Source organism: Phymastichus coffea, unplaced genomic scaffold (assembly GCF_024137745.1).
Source record: "Phymastichus coffea isolate CEN01 unplaced genomic scaffold, Cenicafe_Pcof_1.1 PCOF00047, whole genome shotgun sequence".
Lineage (NCBI taxonomy): Eukaryota > Metazoa > Arthropoda > Insecta > Hymenoptera > Eulophidae > Phymastichus > Phymastichus coffea.
Genome location: NW_026706858.1, coordinates 472,912 through 500,395, shown reverse-complemented (window position 1 = coordinate 500,395; position 27,484 = coordinate 472,912). Strand labels below are relative to the sequence as shown.

The following is a 27,484-nucleotide window of genomic DNA, read 5'->3' as shown; positions in this document are numbered from 1 at the left end:
GAAAAACTAATAAGTCGAGAAAGTCCGTCCACTCGAGAAACCGTCTTGAGCCTGCAAATATATATACGCTAGGAGTTTGATGGCGCAAACTTTGCCTATACGCGCGAGAGCTTCTTCGTCTCGCTTATCCTTGAGAAAACAAAAAAACGAAAGAGAAGAAGTCCAAGGCTAAACCCGTCGGAAAAATAAAGCGGCGGCCGTTCTCCATTACTCTTCAAAGTTGGCCCATTCCGATATATATAGATGTGTGTGTGTGTGTGGGTGTGCGTGTGTGTGTGTGTGTGTACGCGCGCATGTGCGCGCGTGTATATATGTATATGCGAGAGCGAAAGCTTCATACTTCCCAAACTTATCAAAGTGCGCGCGAGATTCGATTGCCAGTCCAGAGCATCCAGATAAGCAAAGTTTCGCTTGCAGTGTGAGCGCGACGACCACTCTCGCGATAAAAATGACAAAAGTCGCTAGCGGACGGGCACAAGTTATCGCGAAACGTGCGACTTTTGTCGAGTGCATTCGTCATTCGTCCACGATAGCCGAACGGATGGATATTGTACCTATGCGGAGTTGCATTTGATCGATTTATTTGGAACTACGACTTTTTTTTGACGAGTCGACGTATGTTTCTTGTTTACCCAATATGTGTTTGTAGATTCTTATCTGTGAATTATTATGCATATTGGATTTTCAAAAATGCCGTTGTCTTGTTGTTCAGAAGAAAAGCTACTCTTCGTTTCCTCGTTGCACTTTTACAAAAAAAAAAGTAATTAAATCTTTTAAAAGTTTGTCATCTTGTCAGCTATTGTTAATTGGCTGTTATTGACTCGTTTTTCAAATTAATACATTTTATTGAGAAATAAATTGAAAGTTGGCGAAAGCATTGTTAAATATGTTGTAGTTATATATGTGTAATCGTTTCTTTGAATTGTGTCTGATTATTTTTTCACCTCGTCCACAATTATCCTAAAAAAAAAATAAAATAAAAATCAATAATTATTAAAGACTACTAATAGAATGGTTACTTCTGCGAGAGGAATTACTAATACTTTAAATAGAACTAGATAGTATCGAATAAAAGTACAGATTGTAAATAAATTAAAGAGAATGTTTTTAATTTTCTAACCATGTGTTTATTTGGTAACTTTTAGATACATTAACTCTCATAATCTAGCAAAATGAAATTCAAGAACCCTCCAATGTATACATATATATTTATTTATATATTCATATTTATACTTCTGGCTTTCGTCTACACAGTCGTTACTTATTAGTGTCACTCACGCGTTATGTCTTCTTTCTCATTCTCGTTATTTAATTTTCTGCTACTTATTTATAATATGTATAATCGTTTGAACGTCGTGTATGATTTTCTTTTGTCTCTTATCTCGCAAAAGGCCAAAATCATTAGAAAAATACAATGATTCGCACTCATACTTCGTTTAGCCTCGCTTCATATTTACGAAACAGCGAGACACTTTTACTTGTAGTTTTTTTACTGGACATGCGCGTGTCGCTCTCGATTACGATCACGACGATGATGATATGAGTTGATATGGGTTATGAGAATTTCTCGATGATATTTCGTTCTTTTTCTTTCTTCTTCGTAGGAGGGCGGAGTAGTTTAGATATTTATTGTATGTTACATCTTATAAAAAGGTTGGAAGTATCGCCAGAAATAAATGACCTAGAAATAAATTCGTGTTGACAATCAATAACAGGTGTTTTCCTGTTCTACTACTTGACGTCCTCTTCTTGTCCTTCCTTTTTGATTAATAAAATGAATCGTGGTTTAAACATCAACAACAAACATTCGTAAAGTACATAAAAAACTTTTATCAACGTATGTTTCGTATTGTTTTATCATTTAATTTTGATACGTTCCTCGATAACACTTGAAAAATTGGTTTATCTTAATGTACCTACTAGAGTTTACTTTCTTACTTGTTACGAGATGTGTGTCATTTTCATAATTTATTTATTTACTTATTTATTTATTATTCATTTATTTGTTGTCGAAATGTCGCTATTTACATTAATACTATCTAGTAGTGAATAGTACCTGCGTGTTGTCCTCCTGTTTGTCCTCGGATATGCAAAGTTGATTGGATATAAGAATGAAAATGTCTATGTGAAATTGAGAAGCTCGTAATTTACACAGTCGACCGATATTTCTAGAAACCTTCAGAAGCAACTTGTATCCTTTCAGTTGCAAACGTTTATGTACACGAGCTCAGAGCGAAACATCTTACAACAGCTAAGTCGTAAACAAAGTGGAATATAGTCGTGGACTTGTCGCATAATTATTATTGTTAATCTCTCGACCGATAAAAATCGTTTGGCTGAAACTTCATATTCATGCACCTATACATTCTTTCTGTTTTCTTGCGTTGGTATGCCCACTTAGTAAGACAGCTCCTCGTTAATTATTGCGAGAGCGCAGGGAGATATGAATTTGTTTGGAGTGAGCGGAGGCCGTAAATTTTTAATTGCGAACAACGCTTTACGAGGCCACTATGACACGTAATATTGTCGCGCGGTGTCTTTCTCTTTTTTACGTGTCGCGCGTCTTTTCAGCAATTTTTGCGAGTTGTCTTTGCGCCGCAAGGACTCTTTTCCTTCTTTTGTTCGTCGCGCCATCGATTTTATTTCGCACCTCTGTTCGCCTTTTACGCCGACAGTTACGGCCGCACTACTTTACTATCGTCATTCGGCAAATTTAGCCAACTATCGATTTTTCAATAAGATTTTTTCTACTTCACTGCTGGTCAGATATTTAAACACCGGAACGCAATCACTTGAACGTTCCCGTGCAATGCCTCAAAAGTGAATTAATGTTCTCCTGAAAAGAGTTGCACGAGAGACAAGTTTCGAATTGAATTGAATCAAAACTAATCGAGTATACGACCGAGAAGGAAAAACAAATGAGCCAGAGAACAAAAAAATTGAGCTTTTGCATCGTTCTATGAAATTAATAAAGTTTAATCAAAGAAATGTGTCAATTGAGAAAGTAGAACAATGCTTGGGTTTTCCTGCTTTTCTTGTTTGCAAAACTTTTTGCAATCCTCCAAAGTAGAAAGCGCCCGTTAATTATGAAAAGCAGCCTTTCCAACATCCGAACTTTTGCAGCACTTACAAATATTGCAGCAATTAACCCCCTGAGCGTAATACTTTTTTCTCCCTCTTACTGTTTTTGTTCGTCCTCCGCGCGCAACTATTGAAAAACTTTGTACCCAAAAGTTTTCTCTCTCGCACGCGATGTTATTAAAATAAGCGATGGCTAATCGAACCGAAGACACTTGTTGCTGCTCCAAATACGATTTACTCTGCCGTACGATCTACGAGACGAGGATACTCGTTTCAGAATTAGGTTCGCCCCGACAACTCTTATTAGCTATCTGAGTTATAAGTGTTGCTATTATTCGTATTAGAAACTGTATGGCGAATATACAAAAGTTGCCGTTATTTTTTTACACGTATTGCATTTTTGCTTGCTTTTGGTGCTATTGTCGTACAGTCCTCGGCTCTTCAACAGCTGCTTCGAGTCTATACAATTCTGCACCATGCCAATTTGATATACAAACTTATAACTAAGATCAAAACTGAATTCAGTGATTTGCTAAGAGTATCGTGATAACAATGACGATAGTACTAATGGAATGAGCATTTGAATCCTATTTGATAAAACTAACGTATGCATAAATTAATAAAAAAATAAAATTATTCGTTTTTTTTTTTTTTTTTTCGTTTTTCTCCCTCATTCTCTCCCTGATCCTCTTCTTGATTCTTAATCATTTGCACTTGCTGTTGAAAAAAGGGGTTCAGCGTTATTTTGTACACAATGTCGTATAGACATCTCTCGCTCGAGTCATCGGTCAGTGCAGAAAGACACTGGTGACGGAGCGCGTGGTGTGAGGTGGCAAATCGGGGACCTCCTGTGGGGCCCCCTCGTAGCCCTATGTACTCAGACCGAGCCGATGGATCTTGGCCGACAAAAAGTTGTGAAGCACGAATACTATTGGCTTCGGGCAGCTTTCCAAGTCCAACTCCTGCAACAAACAATATCAATGTCATTCGACGCCCACATTTTTTTCTACAACACTCGATACATTTCAATTTCGAGTAAACATTGTTTTCCAAAACCATTTCAACTTTTGCGTACATTACGATGATGGATGGTGCTTTATAATTTATAACGACGGCTGACTCGTTAAGTCAAATGCAATAGCGCAAGAAACTACTTTAATGGACCAATTACAAATTTAGCGAACGCTGCGCTGTTTTCTTCTCTACGAATTCTCACAGTACTTCAGCCATACTCGTCTATCATAAAATTTATATTCACAGCAGAATACATTTTTACACGTTTACGCGATTTTAAAATGTTGAAAAGTTTTAATAAATAAAATTTACTTCTCGCACGTTATACTATTAAAATTCACAGAATTTTTCATTACTTAACGAACATTCATCACCAACAGTTTCAGCATTCAAATACCATACGCCTTGCAATACGCTTTCCGGAACAAAAGTACACGACAGGAATTCGCACGTTCCTCTCGCTTTCGGTCTTTTCTTTTTTAACGCGATTCGCTTGCCTCAAAATGTGACCAAGTGGAAAAACGTCGAGACGTATTATTCGGAAGGAAAATAAATTTCGCTTTACACGCGTGCGCGCAGTTTCCCTTTGATTGCGAGCGTCAACGCCTCGAGGGGATGCGCCGATGACGCCGATGGGAAAAAATTACGCGCGTATGCCGGATCTCTCTCTCTCTCTCTCTCTCTCTCTCTCTCTCTCTCTCTCTCTCTCTCCTCCCTACTCATTCTATCCTTTCTGCATGTGTCAACGAACTTTACGCTTTTCGCTACGCAGGATCGACGACCGTGGTGGGAAGCTCGCACGGATTATATTTTTTTTTGTTTCAATGAAGCGCGAGATAAAAAAATACGTTTTTATTTAGCGCTTGATAACTTAGTGGTACAAACTGGATATGGTCAGACGAGATTGCGATTGATAATATTTGTTTGAGAGATTTCCACTTGGATTTGAACGACATTAAAGATAAACATGATGCAGTGGAAAAAAAAATTTTTTTCACGTTATCGGCAATGTATTTCATCCAGTCTAGTCACAGCAATTTATTTTTTCGTTGTAAGAAAACCACCGCTAAGTCTAGAATCTGCGGGAAGAATCCTTTTTGCCAGGCGTTGGCGGCGCGGCGACGGATAAGCAAAATCCAGGGCCCGTCAAAGCGTCGAATTTTCCATTTGGCCGAGACGCGCAGAAATAGGAGCGCGAACCGAGGAGGCGGTAGGCAGCGACAGAGCTCACCGGCGCTTCCGACGATCGGATCATTGGAAGCATTAGAAGATTATCATTCGCTCAGGCGTAACCTAATAGAGGGCTTCTGTTTGCGCCTCGCGTATCGGCCAAGCGCGAGTGCGCATGTTGACAGAATAGAGGCGTTTTACGGGTTGCGCTTTCGTATCCGCGTAAACGCTACATGCCATTCGAATTGATCAAAGCTTTCGACGATGACGCATCGCTGTACGATTAACGTGTTGACTTTTTTGCCGGCCCATGAAACGCACTCACCAGCCTGTTCTTCAGCGGACGCGTTTGCCTCGCCTTTGTTCTCTTTTTAACGGGCGAACGATACGCAAAAGTACTCCGCGAGTGATCAAAGCCAAAACGAATCGGGTATCAATGAGCAGTGCACGTGAAAATGTATTGGCCTTTTAATTAGACGCCTTCTTGCGCAAGCGCCCGGAAGCCTGGAATATTGCTCGTGGGAATAAATTTTTAAGCGTCCATAAGAATCCATAATTCACTTGGTTAGCAAAATCGAAAGCTTTCATATCGATGGATGACGGAGAAACGGTTATTTTCGAATTTATCGAAATCGCTAAAATTATCATCACTTAATTTTCGTACACGAATGAATATTCCTTGGGCTACAACTTTTGACGTACATTCGGTACGACTGTATACGGCGTAAAAGAGATAAAGGTCTACGATGAACTTACGATCTCCGTGTCATCGCCAACGAAGTCGAGCCACAGCAACCTGGCACCGTCGTCAGCCGACATCCGTAGCTTGTCGAAAGGCCTATGCCAGAGCGGCGCTGGTAGCGAGCCCGGACTGAGCCCGCTGCCCGCGACTGCCCTCGCGCCGGCGGCGTACAGCGCAAAGCCTTCCTCGTGGTGCACTACCAACTGGCAGGGCTTGCCTTGCCACAAGCAGCCTGCAGTGCAAGTAACGAGAGATTCGAGAGATTGTGTCGTTTGGCCCGGCATCTTTCAGTGCACCGAGCGAGGAATGTTACGCGACCGCGCAATCGCAGGAGGCGATACTTACGAACGGTGTACTCCCTGAGCGAGTGCGCAGCTGCGTGGCATCCTTGCACGATAGCCCTTGCCCAGGCAGCCAGATCTCGCCTCGTCTCCGTTTGAAAGCTATGCGTGACGACGCCCTCGGGTGTGCCGACTCTCACGGCAAACGTTGATGCGTAACTTGCCGCGCCGTTGCCAGATGACGCTGCCTCGCTCTGCTTGGCCGGTACCGACACTAGCCTGTAGAGGAGCGATCCCTTTTTACTTTTTTTTATTTATAACGTCGTGATATTGGCAACGGAAGCCGACGGCCAATCGATGAACCTTTCCAAGCCAGTTCGGAAATGCAGCCGCAGCTGTCGAGCCGAAATCGGAACGAGCCTTGCTCTTAGTTGGCGATCGAACGCTCGTCGATGTCCAAAGGATTCGGAGGAGAATAAGTCGCGTTCCGCGTCAGATCGCGGTAGAAAAAATGGACCTTCGGCTAGGCCAAGCTCGCCGATTTTCGGAGGTGGGGGGGGGGGGGGTCTTTCGAGAAAGCAACAGCAATGCAGCTTGGGTCGATGGATCATTGCGTCGTGCTGTGTGACGTTATGGGAAAGCGGGAGCGTCCTACGCTTTGTTATAAAGTATTCCGTAGCGGCGCCATTTCGGTAAAAGATGAGCTACTTGGATAGTATCTCGTTATTTATCTTGTTCCTCATTGATCTTGAACAATGACAACAATGGTCGATCTATTCCGCGAGGCTCATTCTTCTTTTCGGATCAATCATTGCGAGAACAAAGCAAAAGTAACGAAGCGAAGCAGTCAATAGGCATTGACCAAATGAAGATTAACAATTAGTCCCTGGCATTAGTTATCTGCAGCAGTCGTGCAAGCTTTTTGCGTCGATAAATCGGCGCGATATATCGTTGCGATATCGATAAGGTAACAATCAATCAACGACGGCAACTGCGAGCAACTCTCGGCGATACATGGAATATTTACGCCGTTTGCAGGCAATCGACAAGCGCGAGGCTTGACAAAACAAAAAAGGAGCATCGAGGCACTGAATAAATGGCGAGTCCTCGTGAAATACGTGAAATATAGACTGCGCGCGTTTGCGAAATCAGCGCTGCTGTCGATATCCGTCTTCTCTTTGCGCGCTATATCCACTCGGGAGGCGCTTCATCGCTGTCCAGCGGATAGAGCGCTCCTTTCTTTCCATTTGCTGACACGATCAAAATGTTTTACTGTTGCTTTTTATTCATAATATTGATTCATTAGAGGTAATCTTGCCTTTTATGCGCTTTCTACGGAGATTAAATAGTGTTTGCGATGTAGAAAGAAGACCATTATTTTCGTAAAAGAGGTCCGAAGCAGTTTGTTGCGAGATTTATGAGTGAGCATAAATCGCAAGTACGAGGGCATTCACCCAACTTGATCAAAAATTAGAAAACATTTGCACGATAACTCGATCTAGACAAAAACGGTTTTTCATTTTTAAAATTCATCTTACATGAACTGTTCGGTGACTCTAGCTGGGCTGTCGGAAGATTTCGGAAGTCGAAATTATATCATCCAATAAAACCAGTTTTATCGTGTTTTCACGACTCATTCAAAGATAAAAGCAACGCGAATAAAATAAACGCGGTCGAATTGAAGAAAGAACAGCAGAAAAAAAAATAATGCAAGAGTTGAACAAGTTAGAACGAGGAGCGAGTCTGCAGCTGCAAATGAGGAATTGGAGAAGAAGCATCGCGGGCCGAACGGAGGGAGCAAGCGCAAGTTCGGAAGTCAGGAGGCGAACGGCAGCAAGAGAAAGGCACCACGAGATAATCCGTAGCTTGTCTCAGTACAAATTAATCCAACTGCACCGGAGCAAATGTCCTGCACCGAGCAGCAACATCGACGGACGGATAACATGGAAAGGGAGAGGCTGCCGCGTGTTTTGCGCCAGACTCGCTTTGATTGGCGCCCAACAAACGTCCGCGTTGCAATTGGCAAGCTGCCTCTGGCCCTCAGTACTTGCGAAGAACACAACGGAAGAGAGGCGGTGAGCCGGATGGAACTTACTGTGGGGAGTGCAACCCGCTTTTCGACCTTTTCTCTCTGGCTGTGTTTATGGATTAGCCGGGATTTCGGAGTCTTGCACGCCAGCTAATTGCGATCGAGCTTTGGAAGGGCCATTGCTCGCGCGGATTTTCTAGGTGCAGCAAATGAGTGTCGGCAGCCACTAGACTCCTCCAAGACAAATGAGAAATAATAATCCGCTGAAAGTTGGACCAACGGAGAACTTGTCCGCCACCGTCGGTGGAAACCATCGTCCACGTGGGTTGGGAAACTCAAACGCGCGTGCGAACTACGTATAGCGCGGTACGTACGCGAATGCCGACAAAAGAAAAAGTTATTCGAGTCGTTCATTAATCGAGTAAACTTGCGGGACTCTCGATATCCCATCTCGCGCTCCGATTGAACCATTTGCATAGACTCGAGCTCGCAGTCCGCGCGCGCGCGCGCGCGCGTTTGGCCCGGCCAAGTTTGCTGTACGCAAGACTGCTGCTAGCGCTCGTCAGGAGTTTCCAAGCTTGGCCGGGAATGGGATACGTAATTGGCCAGACCGCCGCGATATGCGCGCTCGTGCACAAGCGCTCGGCGCTGTCCATCCGCTCGTGCTGTCGTTCGTCATCCAACGTCCGAACGTCTCCTCGACCAGTCGTTCGAGTTAAGATCGAGCTTTAGCCGCGCCGCCGTCGTTCCGTTGTGAAAATCACAGCCGGAGCCACGGTTTCGCGTTATCGAACGTTTTCGGAGTCCAGGGCTGCATCGAGGCTTCGCTTGGGCTCCATTGTAAAGCGAAGCCTTCGTAACGATACGCAACGCGGCGCAGATAGCGCGAGCCAGAGAGAGGGCGAGGAGACGTGACTGCGCATTATACATGATATGCCCGTATTTGCAGATCACGTAGCGAAGCGCAGCGCTCGTTTGACGAGGGTTTGCCGCTTGCAGGCGCACCGCGCGATTAATCACTCGCTATTAATTAACCGGCTCTATTGCCTGCCGCCGTCCCCTCCTGCCTCCGACTTGAGAGTGTCCTCTTCTTTGTCTCTCGCGCGCGGAATAAGCGAGGGGCCGAGGGGCCTGGCTTTTTAACGCGCAACAAGTAATCGAGTCTCACGCTGGCGCGTGGCTTTTGCGGGCTCGAGTCCAAGACGGCCGAACGCCGTCCGTTCATTCCGTTCGGGACGAGAGAGACGCGCGGCGCGCAAATAAGGGCGACAGCGCCGTCGACGGCCAAGCCGCGACCGAGCGAGGGGTTAACGACACGCGCGCCACCGCCATGATTGATGGCCGAGCTTCCGGTGCATTTGCTGGCGATCAGTTTTAACGCTCCGTTTCGCGTGCCGACCCAATTTATTGGCTGATGGATGCTTTGCTTTTCGGTTGCCGCCCGTCACTGCGGCGATGATCTGCGTTGCGCGCGTGATGGATCGCGAGCGGTGTCAATATCAATGGCATAGTCCGGGCGACAAACCTCGTAGCGATGAGCGGGCAGGTGATGCTCGGCGAAGCCCAGGCCTCGGGGCTCCACGGCGCGCACTCGTAGAGCCTCAGTTCCCGGCCGGAAATGACGCCAAAGACGCTTCGCCAACCGCCGGCGCATCCGTAGCCTTGAGACGTGCTTGCGCTGCTGCCCGCGCCGTCCTCGCTGCTCTCGCTGCTTGCTCGCCCGTTCTGCAACAGATGTTAATTTCAAGGTCAGCTGCTTTCACGCTTCTTTCGTCGCATTCTTCCGGACAGACGATGCATCGTCGCAGCAACATAAACGAGCCTTTTCGTATAAACAACAAGATTTTTCACGACCTTTCAAACATCCGCGACACTCAATTATCAATATCAATATCGCCGCGCACAAATAAAGGAAAATATGGTAGAAACCCGCAGCTGTCGAGCAGTCAGCTCCGGCGCATCGACAAAGGGTTTATTACCGAACCTAAAGTCTGTGCACACAAGCCCGGAGAACATTTGTGCATCGGCCGCTCAACTTTTCGTCGTCTCATAGCTCGGAACATCTTGGGATAATAAATGATGTCGTATATATGTAAATGTAAAGGAAAAACCAGCTAGGCTGAACGCGTCGTAAGGCGATAAGAACGTGCGAGCGAGTTATTGTAAACGTATGAGTGCGTCTGTGTCTGTGTGTGTGTGTGAGAGAGAGAGAGAGAGAGAGTGCGGGAAAACGTGTAGCGTGATTTTTATATCATCCACTTAGTTTCCTAACTTTCGACTGCGATTAGTAATTTTTAGTCTTTAAGTTAGACAAGTAGTAACAAGTTGTGTTTATTAAACAGAACATATAGTATAATAAAAAATTATTAATAAAATTCGAGTTAAGTGATCTGAGCATGCTTCATTCCTATAGTTTGCAATTTAAAAGGACTACTTCAGTTGTCTATGCCTAACGTTACTCTTTTTATTATTTTCATCTTACGGTAACGCTCATATTATTGCAAACCTACCCTTTCATAGGAAAAAGTTTGTTGCATTGCAGGTATGACGGATAGCTTGTCTAAGCCGAGTCGTTAATTGAATGTCCGACGGGTACGTCGCGCATTTCCGGAAGATCGCTCGTAGTTGAAATAATTTTGTTGGCCGTATGTATTTTTGCTGGTCTTGGATGCTTTGGATATAATGAATTCCTTAGTCAAAACAAATTCATAAAATCTAGTCTGATACAAATGTCTTCTAATTAGAGCAAGAAAAAAGTTCTTTGCTCGACGTCAACAGCCACGTCAACATCCACGAAGTAAGACTGTAAATAAGAAAGTAAGACGAAGAAGAAAAAATTGCGTTCAAGCGTTACAACCAGCTGTCCATTTGAAAAGAAAGTAACTCCTACTAAGTACTCCACTTTCAACGTCTTCAAGCTGTAATTACGTAGCCTCGTCTGAAAAATACAAGCTTTTCATTTCCGTCTCGGTGGCGAGGCGAATAAACCCGTCTTGAAGGCTCTCCGTGTAAAAATAAAAGAGGAAAAATGTATATACGCAGTAAAAGCACGCCACAGCTTTTATCGTTTCAGCGGTAAACGCGAATTAAGACAAAGTATAATTCGAGGATTATTAAAAAGGGGGGAGAAAAGTTCAAGTTGCAGAGAGCGGCCGTGGACCTTTGCAATGCAGCGTTACCGTTTTACCTTGATTAGCGACCGTTTCATTTGTTTCCGCTCGATTTGTTTTGCAGTTAGCAAATACATGAAATTCTTTGGTGGTTTTGTACTCACTGTGCATCAAGCGAGCCGACCAAGCTTCAGCCAATGCAAGAGCAAGCAAGCGAACGGGGAGCACCGTTCGGGGAAAGAAAAGGCTCGCAGGATCGGTCTCGATATTAATTTGGAGAGATTCGGAGATTCGGAGAGATGCTTGAGCAAGCGCGATAGATGCATTTGGGGGCATTGGGTGGCTAGCTGGACGTTGCGGCGGCCGCTATCGTGCTCGGCTTGCTTGTCGCCTCGTGCTGCTGGCTGGCTCCAGGGGCTCTGCCCGTCGGTTCTGGGCGAGAAATGGAAACGCCATTAGCTAACCACATCATGTTCACGTACTTCCGCAACCGCGAAATCGCATGAGCCCCCAGCCACGGACAATGCACCACAATGCACCATCCCTCACGCTTGCGTTTTATTCAGCGGGCAAAGTACGCGCAACAAACTTGCAGCCTCTCCTCTCCGGCAAAACTCACGAGACAGACAGACAGACAGACAGACGGGTTTTACAGATTTCTTTCCCTTGGCACGAGCGAGTGGGAACATTAGCCGTGATACGTCGATGTGCTTGGAACAGGCGAGTGCTTTCCGAAGAATTCACCGCGGCAAGCGGATACGAGCGAATATTCCTTGTTGAATCCGAGGAAGACGAGAAGCCCCGAGATCGAGCGTCTTACTTAGTCAAAGCGAAAGACGCGCCGGCATTTCTGAAAAGCTATGCGACAACACTTGGCTGGCACTTTAATTTGTCGCGATAGCGCCTCGCGTCTGTGAGCTTCTCCTACGAAGCGGCAAGTCGGCCTAGTAGTTCAAACAAGCTCCTCTCTGGCAGAGAGTCGACTTGGGTGTACACACACGCCTCGCAGCTCGCGTTTCCGCGATGCAGGACTCGAGCACATCGCGCCTCGAGCAAACAGCTTTCCGGTGCACGTTGCTCATCTGAGCCCCGGCTTTAATCAGAGGTCCAAGGGCAATTATTGCGATCCGCGGATGGGTTTTTCGCTTGCCGACAGGAAGGCGCCGGGGCCAATTAGGAGCTTGCCTCTGGCCGAAGACAAACGGGCCGGAGCGTTAAAATTAATTACAGCGGCCAATCGAAGGGAGATCGGCCTGGAACTTGGCGGTCTCGCTGTGCTGCGTCTGAGCGCGGGCGGCGATGGCGGCGATCCTCTTAACGCTCGAGCGATGCGCAAACACACTCGGCCGACGGCAGAGAGAAGAGCCGCCACCGGTTTGCTTAGCATTGCTGATGCACTATCCCGAGCGTTCTGGGTATTAAGTGTACCGAGGCTCATAACACTCTCGCCAGCAGACTCTCGACGTTTGATAAGCGCGCCCAACGCGCCCCCACCCCCTCGTTCGAGAGAGCCCACTAATTAAGCTTAGTAGCGGGCAATCCATTGTTTTTTCGCCTGCACTGCCTAACGGACATGTTTGCCCGAGGCGAGTGCTTTCCGATCATTTGCACAAGATGTTTGCTTACCGAATCTCAAATTTTTCAATTGTTCGTACGTCAATTTGTCGAGAATTAATGATGGCTCGGATGGGCGATGGGCGAGGTGCCAAAAATAATTGTAATGGAGCGTTGATAGAGCCCGTAGCTCTCGGTTGGTAAGCAGGCGACGTGCCGAGATGGATAAAAATCAATTGATCGACAGATAGTAGCGTGATAATCGTCGGTCCCATAAGCGAGAGGTAAGTTTGAGGCAGAAGACGAAAAGCACAAGTGACGCGGACTAATGAGCCGAAGGAGTTGGCGTCTTGGCTTGCGGGCCTTCAATTTCGCAGGCGATGGAACGTGGCAGCAGGCTGCGCTCGTTCGCCTGTCCGATAACGCCATGATTAATGCACGCGCTGCTGCTGCGCCTCTCTCTCTCTCTCTCTCTCTCTCTCTCTCTCTCTCTGTCTCTCTCTTTGACTTTGCTTCATCAACATTATGGTGCGCGCGTGAGGCCGCCGATATTTGATCCCAGGAGCATTCAATTACAGTAATGGCGAACCCGCTTAGATTACTCGACGGCCACCACGGTAATAGAGAATATTGCTGCAGAGGATATAGCGCTGGGGGAAAAGCTTACGATGATTTTACTAGGGGCGCTCTAGCCTGTGTACGGGACGAAGGAGAGGGATTTACGCGTGTAATTCTAGGCCACTAATGATTTTCGTTTCGCGTTCTCCGCTGAGGCTGAGTTTGAGGAAAGGCCACGTGCATTGTTAATTTTGGGAATGCGCCTTGAAAATTGACCAATGGAGTCGCGTGACACGAAATGCGGCCCGGAATTTTATTACGGAGCGAGGAAAGTACACTGGCGTCCGTCTTGCCGCGAGGGATCAAAGAGAAACTCCTGCTCGGCAATGGAGCCAAGTCGAAGTTAGCCAAGTACGCGACGTCGCGACCCGCTCGCGCTGGAATACACGATAATCTGAACTTTGCTGTGTTTATTCGAGGCAAACAAATCTCGCGTCGAGCGTCACTCGATCCTTGCCGAAATGACAAGGATGTCGCGCGATGCAAGCCTTGCTGCAGAGTTTCGAGGCAAACTTGAAACTGATCTCCGATGCACGAGCGGGCTTAAGTTTCGTCAAACGAGTACGGAAGAAGGGACTTGAACAGCTCTTAATGTACTTCCCATTAGGGGCTCGACGTTCCGCGCGAGCGACCGAGTAACTAGCCCCGCAACGAGATTTTCTTTCGGCTGTCTGGCTACGCGTGCACCTCCCCACGCACTCGCGCTCCTCTCCCTCTTCTCTCGCCCTACATCCGACGCTCGATACTTTACCCATAAGATCTTCCGCTCTTGGCTCTGCACCTTCGAGCGTTCGCTGTTTGCACCTTGAATAACTTAGCCGTCTGCGCGCTGCCGAGACATTTCCAACGAGAATACCTTTTCGCCGGAGCGACTTGCCGCACACGTGCCAGTCTCTCGGGGTCCCGGCGCCACTTTCCTTTTTGCAATTTTTCCAAGCCGTATTCGTATTTTTTTAAGCGAACGCCTTCCTTTCGCAGCCTGTCTCACTCTAGGCCGGTGCCCTTTGCCAGCTGAAAAATTAACCACTCCAAAGTGTGCGACGCCTCGTCCTCACCTATCTCTCTGTCACATCTTACCCAATCAACAGACGCACTTTCACCTCCAACTTTCGCACTGAACGAACGTTATGAACCCAACTCACCATTATGAGCACGTCTATGCTATTTTCAGCCCTTGCGAACAGAGCGAATTCTCGTCGCTGGCGAAACAAGTCCGGCAAACAATTGAATGTCGAGCGCGGCCAAACAGTGTAAGGCGAAACAGTGCCGAGTGTTCCATTGTGAGCAAGTAGCTCGAAAAGTCGTCGTCGGGGGCAAATGAAAACATAAAAGGCGCGCAAAAAATTTCGGCGCGCAAAGCGCGAAAAAGCAAACTTTCGGCTCGTTCGGCTCGTTAGCTATTTATTCGTCGAAACTCTAACTTTCCGTGATTCGAGTCAAACGCCTTGGGCGCGCTGTTGACACGCGAATCGGCTGCTGCTGAATCTTTCGCTGTTTGCCCTGATTCCGCGCCGACGGAGCTGCCGAATATCTCTCAAAAACTTCGTCTTAACCCCCTCCCGTAATTCTCCGGTAATTCTGCTTCCCAGCTTTCCATTCGGGCTGTCGTTCTTCCCCTCCCTTCACCAATCTCTCTCTCTGCTTTTGAGCTTTTGGCTTCTCAGCCACTCGCTAAATCCCGCTATTAGAGCATTTTAACCTCGGCCCCTTTTCACGGGGAACGAGCCTTTTCCTCGAAATATTTGCCGCGATTACGTAAATAAAGAACGTACCACCACGATCAATCATAATCAAATTTCCAATAGCAATCTAGAGTAATCCTCATCTTTTTGGCATAAGCAAGTCACTTGGAAAGCCGACTGTTCTCCTAGAATTTTTATTTAGTATTCGACTTCGGACGACTATTTTTAGTGTTTGCTGATTTTAATTGAATTCTGCAGATGAACCGATCGATAAGTGAACTACGATCGCACCAACTTTTTTAATTTACAAATCCACAAATGTATTAGATCGAGCGCGTTATTTATCATTCGAAAAATACTTTGACGATCAATGGAAATCTTGATTTTGCTGTTTTAGATAGATGTACATTTTTGTAAATAGGTCTACAGTTTTAAGTTGCAAGTTAAAAAGATATCTTGTTTAGCGAACGTCAAAGTCAAGCAGACACGTTTAATTTTCCTTGAAACATATCGCGTCGCTGAAAAATAGGTTGCTGGTGCCAATGTTCGAGACTATATGATTGGGGCAGCGTGCAACGCCAGAATAATTAGCAATAAAACCTGAGCCGCCATAATCATCCCAATGCAAGTTGCTGAGCATGAAAACAGTTGGGCATTAATCTCTGGCCGCCAGTCAGCAACAATCAGCAATAACTCAGTGAGCCCGTGGCAGTACAAACGGAAACTCGTCAGACCAGCCAGGCGACTTTACGGCCTTTTTATTGGCGCTCGCCCGAAGAAAAGGCATTTCGAGTGTACCCCAAGGAAATACCTGATTACTGCACACGAGTCCGTCCACTAGCAGCTGGAATTGGTCTGGAGAGGGCACGGAGAAGGTGTGCGTATTTATTGACGACGCCGAACAAACTGTTCAGCGAAAGAGCCTATGCAAATCTAGAGAAGCTGCGTGCAGCTCGAATTAGTTATTCAAGTTATTCAGATTGGCTCGTAAATATCGATTCTTTTTCGCGGTTTGCCGATAACGTACTTTCCCATGAGATACACGATTCCCGTCAGCTCCAACGAGGCGAATGCATTGAATATTATATTAATAATAACAAACCCAACCCACGGTGATCAGGCTACTTTTCAAATCGGCTTTCTTAACCCCGGACTCGGACGATAGCGATTTCTTGGCGAACGTCATCAATTACCAAAATTTGGCCAATATTTCTCCTCGGCCATTCGTATTTCACGTATGTCCGGCTAATATACCCGAAGAATTAGTCAGGATCATTGATACACATTACACAGACGGACTCTTTCGGGTGTTATTGCGAGCCAGCTGGCGCCGACCGCCCAAATAGCCTCCCTCGGCTACAACTGGCCCTAACGAATGGAGCTTTCTCGGCAACGGAGTGCGGAGACTGAGCAATTATTCATTTTTAGATTTTCGACAAGCTTCGCGAGCTGCGATGCAATATGAGATTGCTTATTGCTTATCGACGAAAGCGCAAAGTTGCAGCTGCAAAGTTGGGCTAAGATGCCGTCTTCCCGCTTCGATCGCTTCGTCGCGATCAATTCGCGATGAAATTGTCAAGCAGTGTTGTCAGTGGTAGGTCTCGGGATGCAGTCAGGCCGGCGCACAGCTCTCCGCAGGATGCACGACACAGCCAAGAAAATCGATTGTCATGCGCACACACGCTCCTTTATCAATAGACAGACGAGCGCGTAGAGGCCACACGATTGACTGGCATTTACGAGGAAAGCCTTGAGGACGGAGTCCCGTGAGTGTCCAGCCGTATTCGGACCACGCAACCCGATAATTAGCTGATGCAAGCGAGAAGCCATTTAATTAACGATCATCTCTTCTTTGATCTCTTGGCGATGTAATAATGGCGATGAGTAGCGGCGAAAGCTAAACAGACGACGGGCGAAAAATTTAATTTTCAAATGAAGGACCGAGAGCTCCTTGGCTGTGCGACTCGCTGCTAAGGAAATACTCATCTGAATTACTCGCCGTCGCGAGCTGCTGTTTGACCAGATGTGTTATAGCATTTGTTCGAAGCGCGGGCTCCGTTTCAATTAACATTCCTCGGGCCGGCGGAGACAGCTGTCTGTCGGAACTAATGAACAGACGTCTTTTCGTACTTGACAATTCGCTGACGCTTCGGCGCGAACTCGCAATTCAATTTCATCTCGCCGAGGCAGACCAAATGCAATTCTTGTTTTCTGTATATCTCTGTAAACGAACACTTCTCTCGCGGCGCCTAATGTCAAATCGGTCAAATTGATAATGAAGTTGTTGCTCATCGCTGACAGTTTGTACGATTGCCATCGGAATCGCTGAATAATAATTGGCGACGCCATTTCGATGAAGCCTCGACGGCCTTCGGGCAAGCGTGGCGCGTCGACTGCGCGCGGCTGTCAACGCGATGAATGGCCTGGTCAGTGCCGATGCTAAAATGCTGATATTGCCGTGTGCCGTTCAATCGGCTCTCGTCAAACGGACCGTCGTTGTCGTTTCGCTGCAACCGGCTTTGTCGCAGGCGAAAATATCAATAGCCTGAATCTGGCGATCCGCGCGACCTACCGCAACACGGAACGACGGAGAACAAGACTGACCTGTGAACAGTGTTTCCTGGCGAGCCAACCGATGTGTTGCAGATGTGACGGGTCTGACAGTGCCGAGGCGAGCCTGAGCGCCTTGAGGGTGAGTGCCGCCAGTGCCGAGTGCAGTGCATTGAACCAGGCCTTGGCCTCCGCTGCGTCCATCGCCCTCAGCCAGCACTCGTGCACGCCGTCCGGCGAGTGTAGCTCCAGTATGCGACCCTCTGCAACCATTCGACCGTTCAACTTATCCTACTATCATATTATTGCATTCATTTAGATTTATCGCGACACCACTGTTTCATTTTTCTCTAAATCATTGACATCATTGTCGGTACATGTCATTTTATCGTAGTCATTCCCTTTGGTAGATTCAAATTTTCATTTGCAAAACTCGCTTTCCATATTAATACTACATTTTAGCTTAACCCGAAAACGGCAATAATAGTCTAGCTACGTTTACAACTAGTTTCTGCCGGGCAACACGCAATAAACACGAACAAAACAACAACAAAATTTAATATTAAGCAACACTCGTCGCAACGCGAAAATTCAATGAATAAAGAACGAAATATTTGAGGGAAATCATATATTTTCCTTTCATCAAATGATCGCGCTCGACGTTCAGCCAAAATCCACGGACAAAGCACAGTCCACCTCATAAATTCTCGCATTAAAGAGTCCTGCCTCGCGCGTCGAACGAGCAAGTTAAAAAAAAAAAAAAAAAAAAAAAGACGATAACCCATGCCGAATGAAACAATTCATTAATAAATAATCCTCGTGCTCGCGCGCGCGAGAGAGAAAGCGTATTCAAGCCGGACGCAAAAATCGGATTTGCACTTGTGTCCGCGACAGGCAAATCGATTAAGCGCCATTTGTCAATGGCACACTCTCTCTCGCGCGGCTGTAGCACACAGTTTCCGACGTACAACGCAAAAAGTAGCGTCGTGCTTTTGATAAGGTCATTTGGTTTCTCCCGACCTCCGAGAAACTGTTTTAATTCAACTTTTCGGGCAAAGTGACTGCGTTATCCTATTATTATGGCTTGCGATGTCGATTAAAAATTTTTCGATAGCTATTAAGAAAAAAGAACGAAAAAGTTGTTCGGGCTCATTACTCGATAGAGAGAGAGAGAGAGAGAGGGGGGGGGGGAGAAAGGCAGAGAGAGCGAGTATAACTTGCCTCGAAGAGGATGACAACTCAATTTCAAAGTTGAGCTTGACGTGCCTCGCGTGCACTTGAAACTTGCCTCGCTCATTTTCTCCCTTCCGCGCATATTGTGCGGGAGAGACAGAGGAAGAACGATCGTTGGGAATTTACATGAATCGCTGGTCGGGGAAAAAAAGAGCGCGGCATTGATTGACTTCCATCTGGTTGGGATCGATTGTTCCGTTGTTCGTCGGCTTTGAACTAGTTTTTCTACTCTCTAGTAATGTACTTTGGAGGCGTACTGCGTTTTCTATGTTTCAACAAAGTGGAGCCTGCGCGGTTTTCCCAGTCCATGACAACGTCCAAACGTAGGTCAATATTAAAAACGGAAAATATAAGAGAACAACGGGTACTAAATTTTCGATGTTCGATTTTCGATTGAAGAATTAGTGCGAATTGAAAAGAGCAGTTGGAGCTACAGCATTAGAATAGTTATAGAGTTGGTGGGAAATGTCGCTTGGCTAATTCGATCTAGTCGAATAACGAGAGGCTTTTCAGTTGGTTAGACAGGCAAAGTTGCGGCTGCAGGCGGCGCAAAAGTAACCGATATCAACTATCACCGCGCGGGTTGGTGAGCGTAATGCAAATTGCATTTTCTAATCGATTTGAGCTTGAGACTCGCTGAGTTTTCGCCTGGATTGCTTATTATCGCTTTGCCGATGGCATCTCATCGTTAATTGGCCTCGCGATAATCATCCTTGTTTCGCGCGTCAGCCTTTTCCGGGCAAAGCTGTCCGAGCGGAATAAACGGGTATGCCATCGAAAATTCCATTTCGGCGCTGCGTTTTACTCTTAACATACAGGGCAACGGTGATTTCGAGTCGTCGTCGTCGTCGTCGTCGTCGTCGTCGTTGTCGTCATCACCGTCGTTGCTCTCGTCCCGCTTAAAAACTCATTTTTCATAAGTGCACGTGACGCGGCCTTAATGCGTATTGCTTTTTCGCGAGACAAACAGTGAATAATAATGAATTGCCGACTGCTTGTTATTTGCAGCGTGAACTACTGAATATTTTCATTTTCAATATCTCATTTTCCTTGGCCTACCTCTCATGCTGTGTTCAGGTTGCTTTCAATTTGTTTCGAAAGGACTTTGATATCTTCGCTAAAAATGCGACCTGTGCGATTAAAGCTCACGCTTTCCGCGAGTGAAGTGAACGAGTAAACTCAATGACGTTTGCAAAATTGGAATATTCAAAGTTCCGGCGAGCCCAATCAAGTATAATCCCTTGTAAAAGGCTCGCAAGAGGAGAAGAGTCTTGGGCGGAAAATTGAGAAAAGTCGCGCGGCAAAGATAGGACCGATCCTCTCTCTCGATCCGAGTCGTCGAGGCGTGAGTAAGCTCCTTCGGCTCGATTCCAAAATGGCGAGATTAGCGAGGAACAAGCTCGCAGCAGGAAAAATGAGACGCGTATCGTGAGATCGCCGTCGTCTGAGATTTAATTAACTCGTTAGAGAGCAGCTTCCGTGTGAAGTATTAGTCAATAATCAAAGGGCAGCGCGTTCACATAATTGGCAACGAGCGCGGCAAAGTTGGCTGCTAATTAACGCAATAATGGCGACGAGCGAGCGCTGGCATGCTGCCGCTACGTTGGGAACTTGCTCCTCTTTGCGAGCGCTCTTCCGGTGCGGCAGATCGACGCAGTAGTTTTTTTCCAGGCGTTGCCGCGAACTGCGGCGAACTGCGGCGAATACGGCCGATGAAAACCGTGAATGCGCTGCGAGCGCGCACAAGGCTGCCGAAGGCTACACGCTTGCCAATCGTCAAGTTACGCGCACATTTCGAACGAAACCTTCGGAGCAGCTTCTATAATTAGGTATAAAAGAGCCGCTAGAAATGGAATTGCGGCTCGCAGTGCGAAAGAGAGACGTGCCACTTTGCAAATGAAAATAATTGGTTACGGAATGAAAAAAATGAATTTGCGACGGCGCGGGCGGTGTAAGTGAGGAGTGGCGCCGCAAAGTGTACATTAACGGGGACGAAATCAACGGAAATGAAAGGCAAATTTGCATGGCTCGCGTCAAGCCAATAGATATAATTAAGCACGAACGGCAGGGGCATCCCAACCAGCACTCTAAAAATTTGGCTGAGGCGAAGGTTAATAAAATAGCGTTGCGCGCGCGCGCGGAGTGCTGGATAAAATTGGACGACGCGACACACGATTCGTAGAAACACGAGTGTGCGCGTGGCGCTCGAAGAAAGAATTGCCTTGAATACACGGAATGCTCGCTCGCTGCTTAATTAAAGCCGGAAAACGATATTATCGAGTGCTTCGCCTCGCTTTTAATATCAGCTTGTTTGCAGTGGCCAGATTGCAGAGCGCCAGAACACCAGCGGAACAGGCAATATGTATAAATTTGGCTTTTCCTCCGGCAACTTCGTTAGAGACTTTCCCGAGGGCGGATATTAAAAGTTGCAATCCCATGGTCCCACGGACAAATCCGATGGCTTTACTTTGCCTTTCGCACGTTCGCCGGGCGCTGCTCGCGCCGCATCGCCTCATCTAGGAAATTGTCAATGCGAAGGGACGTACGAGCGATATTCTTGATATCGCAAGCGGACCCGGTCTGCCGCTCCAGTCTCATTTGCATGACTGTTGTCAACGGGTTTGATCGTCGATCGATCACAAGCTCATCAAATATTATTCCAATATTATTCCAATATTATTCCAATATTATTCCGACTCGACGCTTTCTACTTTCTTCCCGTTGATCCGCAGCCCCGGTCAGTTTTCGGCTTTTCGGCGTCGGAATTAAGTTCAAGAGGTTTTACCGGTGGCACGTCTCTCTGAAAAGGCTTTGCAACTAGCCCCTGCTCCTTTCGTGTTTACCCCGAGGATTCGCGCGAACACGGGGGGAAATCCGCAGAGGGCATTCTCGGGATTTGCAGGCGAAGGCGAAAGGACAAAATCTGCTGGCGGATCACCGAGTTCGATTGGCAGAGTGGATTAGAGCTATGGTTTTCGCCGCGGCATTTCGCATTGCGAGCGAGCTGCCCTTTCGCGAGCTATTTTTTCAAGCGGCTGCAGCGGACGCGAAAAACTGCCGGGAAAACCGGCACGGCTCGATCCCAGCGATTCCGCGCGTCGGCTTTCGGGGCCAAAAATCTCTTTCGAAATTCTCTCTCGAGGGGTGCTCGGAATGAAACGCGCGCAGGCCGTGCAGCCAGCGGGAAGTCCTGCAAAAGAGCCGACGAGCCGGCTAACTCCGAATTGGCCGCCGAAAAATTCACAACTCCCGCCAGATCTGTGCGGCGGCGTCCTCGTCACCGGAAATCCGATACACCGCGTCCTCTCCCTCTCGAATCCTAACGAACGCCCGACACTTGAGCGGCTTTTGCGTGTCCACGCGTACTGGATTTTCCCTTTTGCCTCGGTTTCTCTAAGCTAATTGCGAGTTGCGCGCTCGCGATAGGCACTTTTCTTCGCGTGTCATTCTCGAGATCGGCAAAATCGGCAAGATCGGTTGGCGCGCCTAGCTCCTTTCCACGGCCACTTTCTCAGTCCCCGAAGTGAATTCCGCAAAATAAGCCGGCGCTCAGAGCGAACTAGCGGCACGTTCGCAAATGAGATTCAGTTGGGAGCGTATACGAGAGGCAAAATGATTATTCATAGTGCCAATTTGACTTAATACCTATTGCTCGAGTGAGCGGCCGCCGCGCGAGAAAAAGAACCGGCCTGCAGGCATGTAACTGAAGAGCCACGCGGTGGCACGTGCAGACGCACGCTTTCGTCGCGGGTGCTTTGGGCTAGAAAATCCCCATCAAAATGAAAATTTAAGGCGGGCCGCTCGCGCGCGTGCTTAGCATGAATATTTAAGCAGCCCCGGCGAATCTGCCTCAGATTTTTAACGAGAAAAATGCTCGTCCTAGAAGCCGCCCTCGCTCCGCTTCTTTCCGCCTCCGCGGCAAAAAGGCGAGAGAAATTAAGGGTCGCGCGCGAATTCGTGTCAAGGGGCTTTCAGACCTAAGCTGCTTTTAGAAGAGAGCGAAAGAAGCGGCCACTGTCAGCGCGTCGCGTTCAATTGGAAATTCGAGGGAACGGACTTAGATTTTTATACATCCGCAGAAGCAGTTGGCTTGCACTGGTACACCTCGTAAATTCACGCTGCTGCCCCCTGGCCCATGTGCGCCCTGTCAAAAGGATTATGCGCGCGCGAGCCCATTCATTACGCGAGCTGACTTTGCGAGAGCAGACTGCCAGTGTTAAACCGAGAGAGGGAGAGCATAAATTCGTTGATTGGTTAAATCTGCTAGTTAGCACTTGTCCGGCCTTATCTGCGAGCGCTACAGAGCTTTTCATTTGGTCTGCTACGTTTCGTATCTGTCTCCGCTTAATCGCGTCTATGGCAACCATTCAAATCGCGCGCTTTCTATATACGCGTCAATATTTGTTAGGCGCTGTCCTTCTTCAGCGCGTCAACTGAATTGCAGTTGACGCTGCATCGACTCTGAGCTATTTACAAGAGCGATAATGAATTTCCATTCTGCCTATATTTGCTAGTTCAGCGGTATAATAAGTTCAATCAAATATGGAATTGGTATATTGACAGAAGCTGGCAGAGCTTGTCGTTCAAATGACAACTGCGTTCTACGATTCCAAGTAGTTCCTGATGAAATTAAAAAAGTATGAATTTTTTAAAAGTTTGGGTTGTCGCGTTTTTAAAAGAGGAAGTCTTTTCCTCGAACTCTCTGGGAAAATTACGCGGGTAATTTTATCAAATTCGAAACTTGCTTTGCAACTGCACTTTCTTTCGAACTTTAACGTGCGCGAAATTTTTGCCTTTGCTCTGCCAAAACCTCGCAATTTAACTTTGACCGATTTCAAGCGAGATTACAAACAAATGTACCAGATAGAATTCTGAGTTATTACGAATAAGAAAAGTACAAAAAATTATCTGATTAGAGACAAAAACGCCCGAACACACACAAATCAATTCATCGCTTACGGAAAGCGAGAAAGGTACGAACAAAAAGGTAGAGTGGAATATAAGGAACGTTAAATCAATTGAGTCGTCGACGACTGCATGCAGCAGCAGGACAACTGAAGTCCCAAGCGAGATGACTGTCAGCGAGAAGCAAGTTATATCGGTGTGTTTCCCAAGGGAAGAAGAGAAAAGAAGAAGTAAAATAGAAAAAAGGAGGATAAGTTTTTCTCGTTTATGATACGCGCGCGTGCGAGAAAGAGAGAGAGAGAGAGAGAGAGAGAGAGAATAGCGCTTAAGGCTTAAAGGGGGAGGAGGTCGGCGTTGATTTGCCACGAAATTAATAGCCGCAAGAACGTTTCCGGTTATACGGTTATTTATGATCGTGTTGAGTTCGCTTGATTGGATTTTAAAGGCTTGCGAATTATGGATCGATTATTCAGGCGATTGTATATGCGTATATTTGCCTCAACCCTGAGACTGACGCCAGCTTGATTGAGTTTATTAATTGTTTGAGGCGGGGACGGGCTCGAGGACCGGGGGTTGGGGGTTGGGAGTCGGGTGGTTGGAGGTCACCCGGCAGCTTGACTAAGTGCGCCATTTTACTTCTATCAATTATGTGGCAAGGCACAACGAACCGTGCTTGAATGAACCCGACAAATATTGAAAGCAATGTATTTCCATTAGGAAAGTGCTGCTTCACAAAGACAAGTTTAGGATATTTGCGTAGTTGGAAGAATTGGGTGAAGGATTTGTTGTGGATATGCGTTGAATATACACATAAACATGTATGTCCAGCAGGTACCGTGGTGTTGACAATTGATGAAGGTCAACCCTCTCTTATTGAAAAAGGCAAACTTTGGATGTAGGAGCTGCGTCTCCTAACAAGTTAATCCACGCTAAGACGGCGATCAAGCAACGTTGTGTACCTTTATCTACCATTATCTTAACAAATACATTTTTGATAATAAAACTTTGCTTTATAATCTCTTCTTACAAATAACAGGATTTAAAGTACATTCTAAAAATCATCTATAAATAATTGTATACATTTTTTAAAAGAAATAATTTTGAAATTATCATATAAACAACTAGTAAAAACCTAATTTAAAGTTTGCGCAATTGGTGTAAATAGCGTGAAACAGACTTTTAAGTGTAAATTTGCCTGCAAAATTTGTATAAATATGCCGCGCCGGCTACAGAGAGCCAACCTTTTCTCTGGCCTGTCTGCAGCGCGGCTAGGCACTGAAATGAGCAAATAAACTCAGCTTAATTCCTGAGGAATTTCTTTTATTAAAGTTACCTATGCCAAGCTAACGCCTGTCCTTGCGAAATCTTAGTATTCCAACTGTTGAGGTTTACTTTCCTCATGAGCAAAAAAGCGAGTCGGAGACTTTCGTCTTTTCTTCTCTATAACCGGAAAACTGATTTCGATAAGTCCCAAAGTTATTGCGTGCTTACTGCCCTGATAGCGTTCAAAATAACTTTGATCATCGGCAGATCAAACTAAGTAAAATTAGGAGATTTAAAGAACGAAATACTGTACATTTTTATTTATTTATTTATTTTTTTCTAGAATAACTTACTTTGATATTTATTGATTTTTCGACTCGCGATCTACTGATTCAATTTATTCATTGAAATAATTATATGGAATAGAATTGGATCATAAGAACCTCTTAATAAATTAACTAAAACGTAAAATTTGGTACAAAAATTTCATATTACAGTTCGGACAATAAAACGATGTGCAATAGTTTTTTCCGATTATATGGCAGCAGCCAATCCAATTGACAATTGAGCAAGTTATACTTGTCCCTCATCTATCGACGGCATGATGAGTTAGCAAACAAATTGACTCGAGCAGAAGTTTGAAATGGCTGAGAAGAAGGCACAGAGCAGGAAAAATTCTTAAAGTAAATCCAATGACTGATTGCAAAAGCAGGAGTGTCACTGAAAATAGCGTATTTTTTGCTCGAAGCACGAGCGTATGCGCTTCGTTACGCGTCGCAAGAAGTAAAATATCCGCAAGAATAAATACATTTACATTGGCGCTCGTCATACAAGTAAAGAAAAAACGCGTAAAAACGGAATCTCGTAGAGAATAGTCGGAGCGTGACGTTCGCCAGCTATGGATCAAGACAGTGCGTCTTTGCTACTTCCGCGCTCTCTTTAGTGCTGTGGAGCTTCAAAAATTTATTTGCTCGCGCTGCAGCCTGCCGCTGCTCCTTTTTACGAGCTTGCGCGACAGATGCAAAGAGAATTAACGTGGAATCATGGGCTCGAGCAGGAATTTTCACTGTCTTGTTTTTTCTCTCTTCGAACCGCGATAAACGACGAGGACAGAGAGCGGAGACGAACGAAAAGATGGGCAAAAAGATTGCAAGTGTAAAGAGTACTTGTAGACAGGAACGTGTCAATTTCTAGTGCAGGCAAAATGGCAAAATCGATGGTGCGAAGCTAAAGAAAAAGGAGCTTGCGATTGTTAATGGAGCGTGAAAAATACGAGGACGCGCGAGCTGCAGGGAGAGAGAGAGAGAGAGAAAGAGAGCCAAGAGCGCCTTCGCCGTCGTCTAATGGGCCATCAAACTTTAAAGTCTCTTCCTCGAGTGCCGTACACACACATGCACACACACAGGCGCGCATACGTACGTAGATGCGATTCGCGGAAACCTCGAGGATTTTTCTTCCGAGGTGTGAATACGACGTTTTGTGTGCGCGTGTGTTGCCAAAAGTTACGATTTTCCATGGAATTACCAGCCGCAAACAGGGAGAAGCTTTTTTTTACGACCGCGGCCATGTTTTCACGTTTGCGAGCATGCCATTGTAAATCACCGATAATACGCATAGATTTTTTAAATCACACCCCAAGAATCATGATGGATTTTTCGATCGTTCCGATTATTTATGACGTTACCGGAATGGCTTGCTTGCTAACTGAAATAAATGCAAAGATGCACATCGAAATGAAAGTGTAATGTGATTTCGTTTGCACGGATAAATATTGCAGGGCGCTCGAGTGGAAATGTTGTTGGTAAAAAAGGGCCAGGAAAGAAGACAAGCAAACGTAAGCGAATGTTGAAAGAAGAAAAATAAGCTCTCTCCTTTTCCTTTGGCTGGAAATGCATCAAGCACTCTTGGAATTGAAAGAGCAACGTTCCTAATAATACTCCGGCAAGAGCAAGAACAAGGGCAGCCTAAAAAAACAGATTTCACAGGACATAGCGACGTTTCTGTTTGTGTTGTCCATGTCAGCACGCGGATAATTATATTGAGCATCATCGGGAATGAAGAAAGTTTGTTTATTACATAAAGTTTATACACACTTTGGCCATGCTGGCAGTCGACTTGCGTGAAAATCTCTCGGTCGAGCGGTTAAAGGGAAAAGTTTTTACGAGGCGGCACACCGGGGAAAACCCATCTCTACTCGGTCGCGCTGCTGCCTCCGAAGGCTTTTGATAGTTCGCCGCTCTGATCGATTGCCG

General features: G+C 46.2%; 1 protein-coding gene across 3 annotated transcripts in view; it reads right to left on the bottom strand.

Moving 5' to 3' along the window:
* Positions 1 to 1,133: 1,133 nt before the first annotated feature.
* LOC131665181 (beta-1-syntrophin) overlaps positions 1,134 to 27,484 on the bottom strand; it is a 140,049-nt gene continuing 113,698 nt past the window's right edge. For all 3 annotated transcript variants that reach the window (XM_058936887.1, XM_058936888.1, XM_058936886.1), the window contains exons 4-8: positions 17,886 to 18,094; positions 9,843 to 10,042; positions 6,353 to 6,567; positions 6,022 to 6,239; positions 1,134 to 4,043 (exon numbers count right to left, since the gene is read on the bottom strand). In XM_058936887.1, the coding sequence (XP_058792870.1) occupies positions 3,951 to 4,043; positions 6,022 to 6,239; positions 6,353 to 6,567; positions 9,843 to 10,042; positions 17,886 to 18,094 (935 nt within the window). In that variant the 3' untranslated portion in view covers positions 1,134 to 3,950. The remainder of the gene's footprint in view (positions 4,044 to 6,021; positions 6,240 to 6,352; positions 6,568 to 9,842; positions 10,043 to 17,885; positions 18,095 to 27,484) is intronic.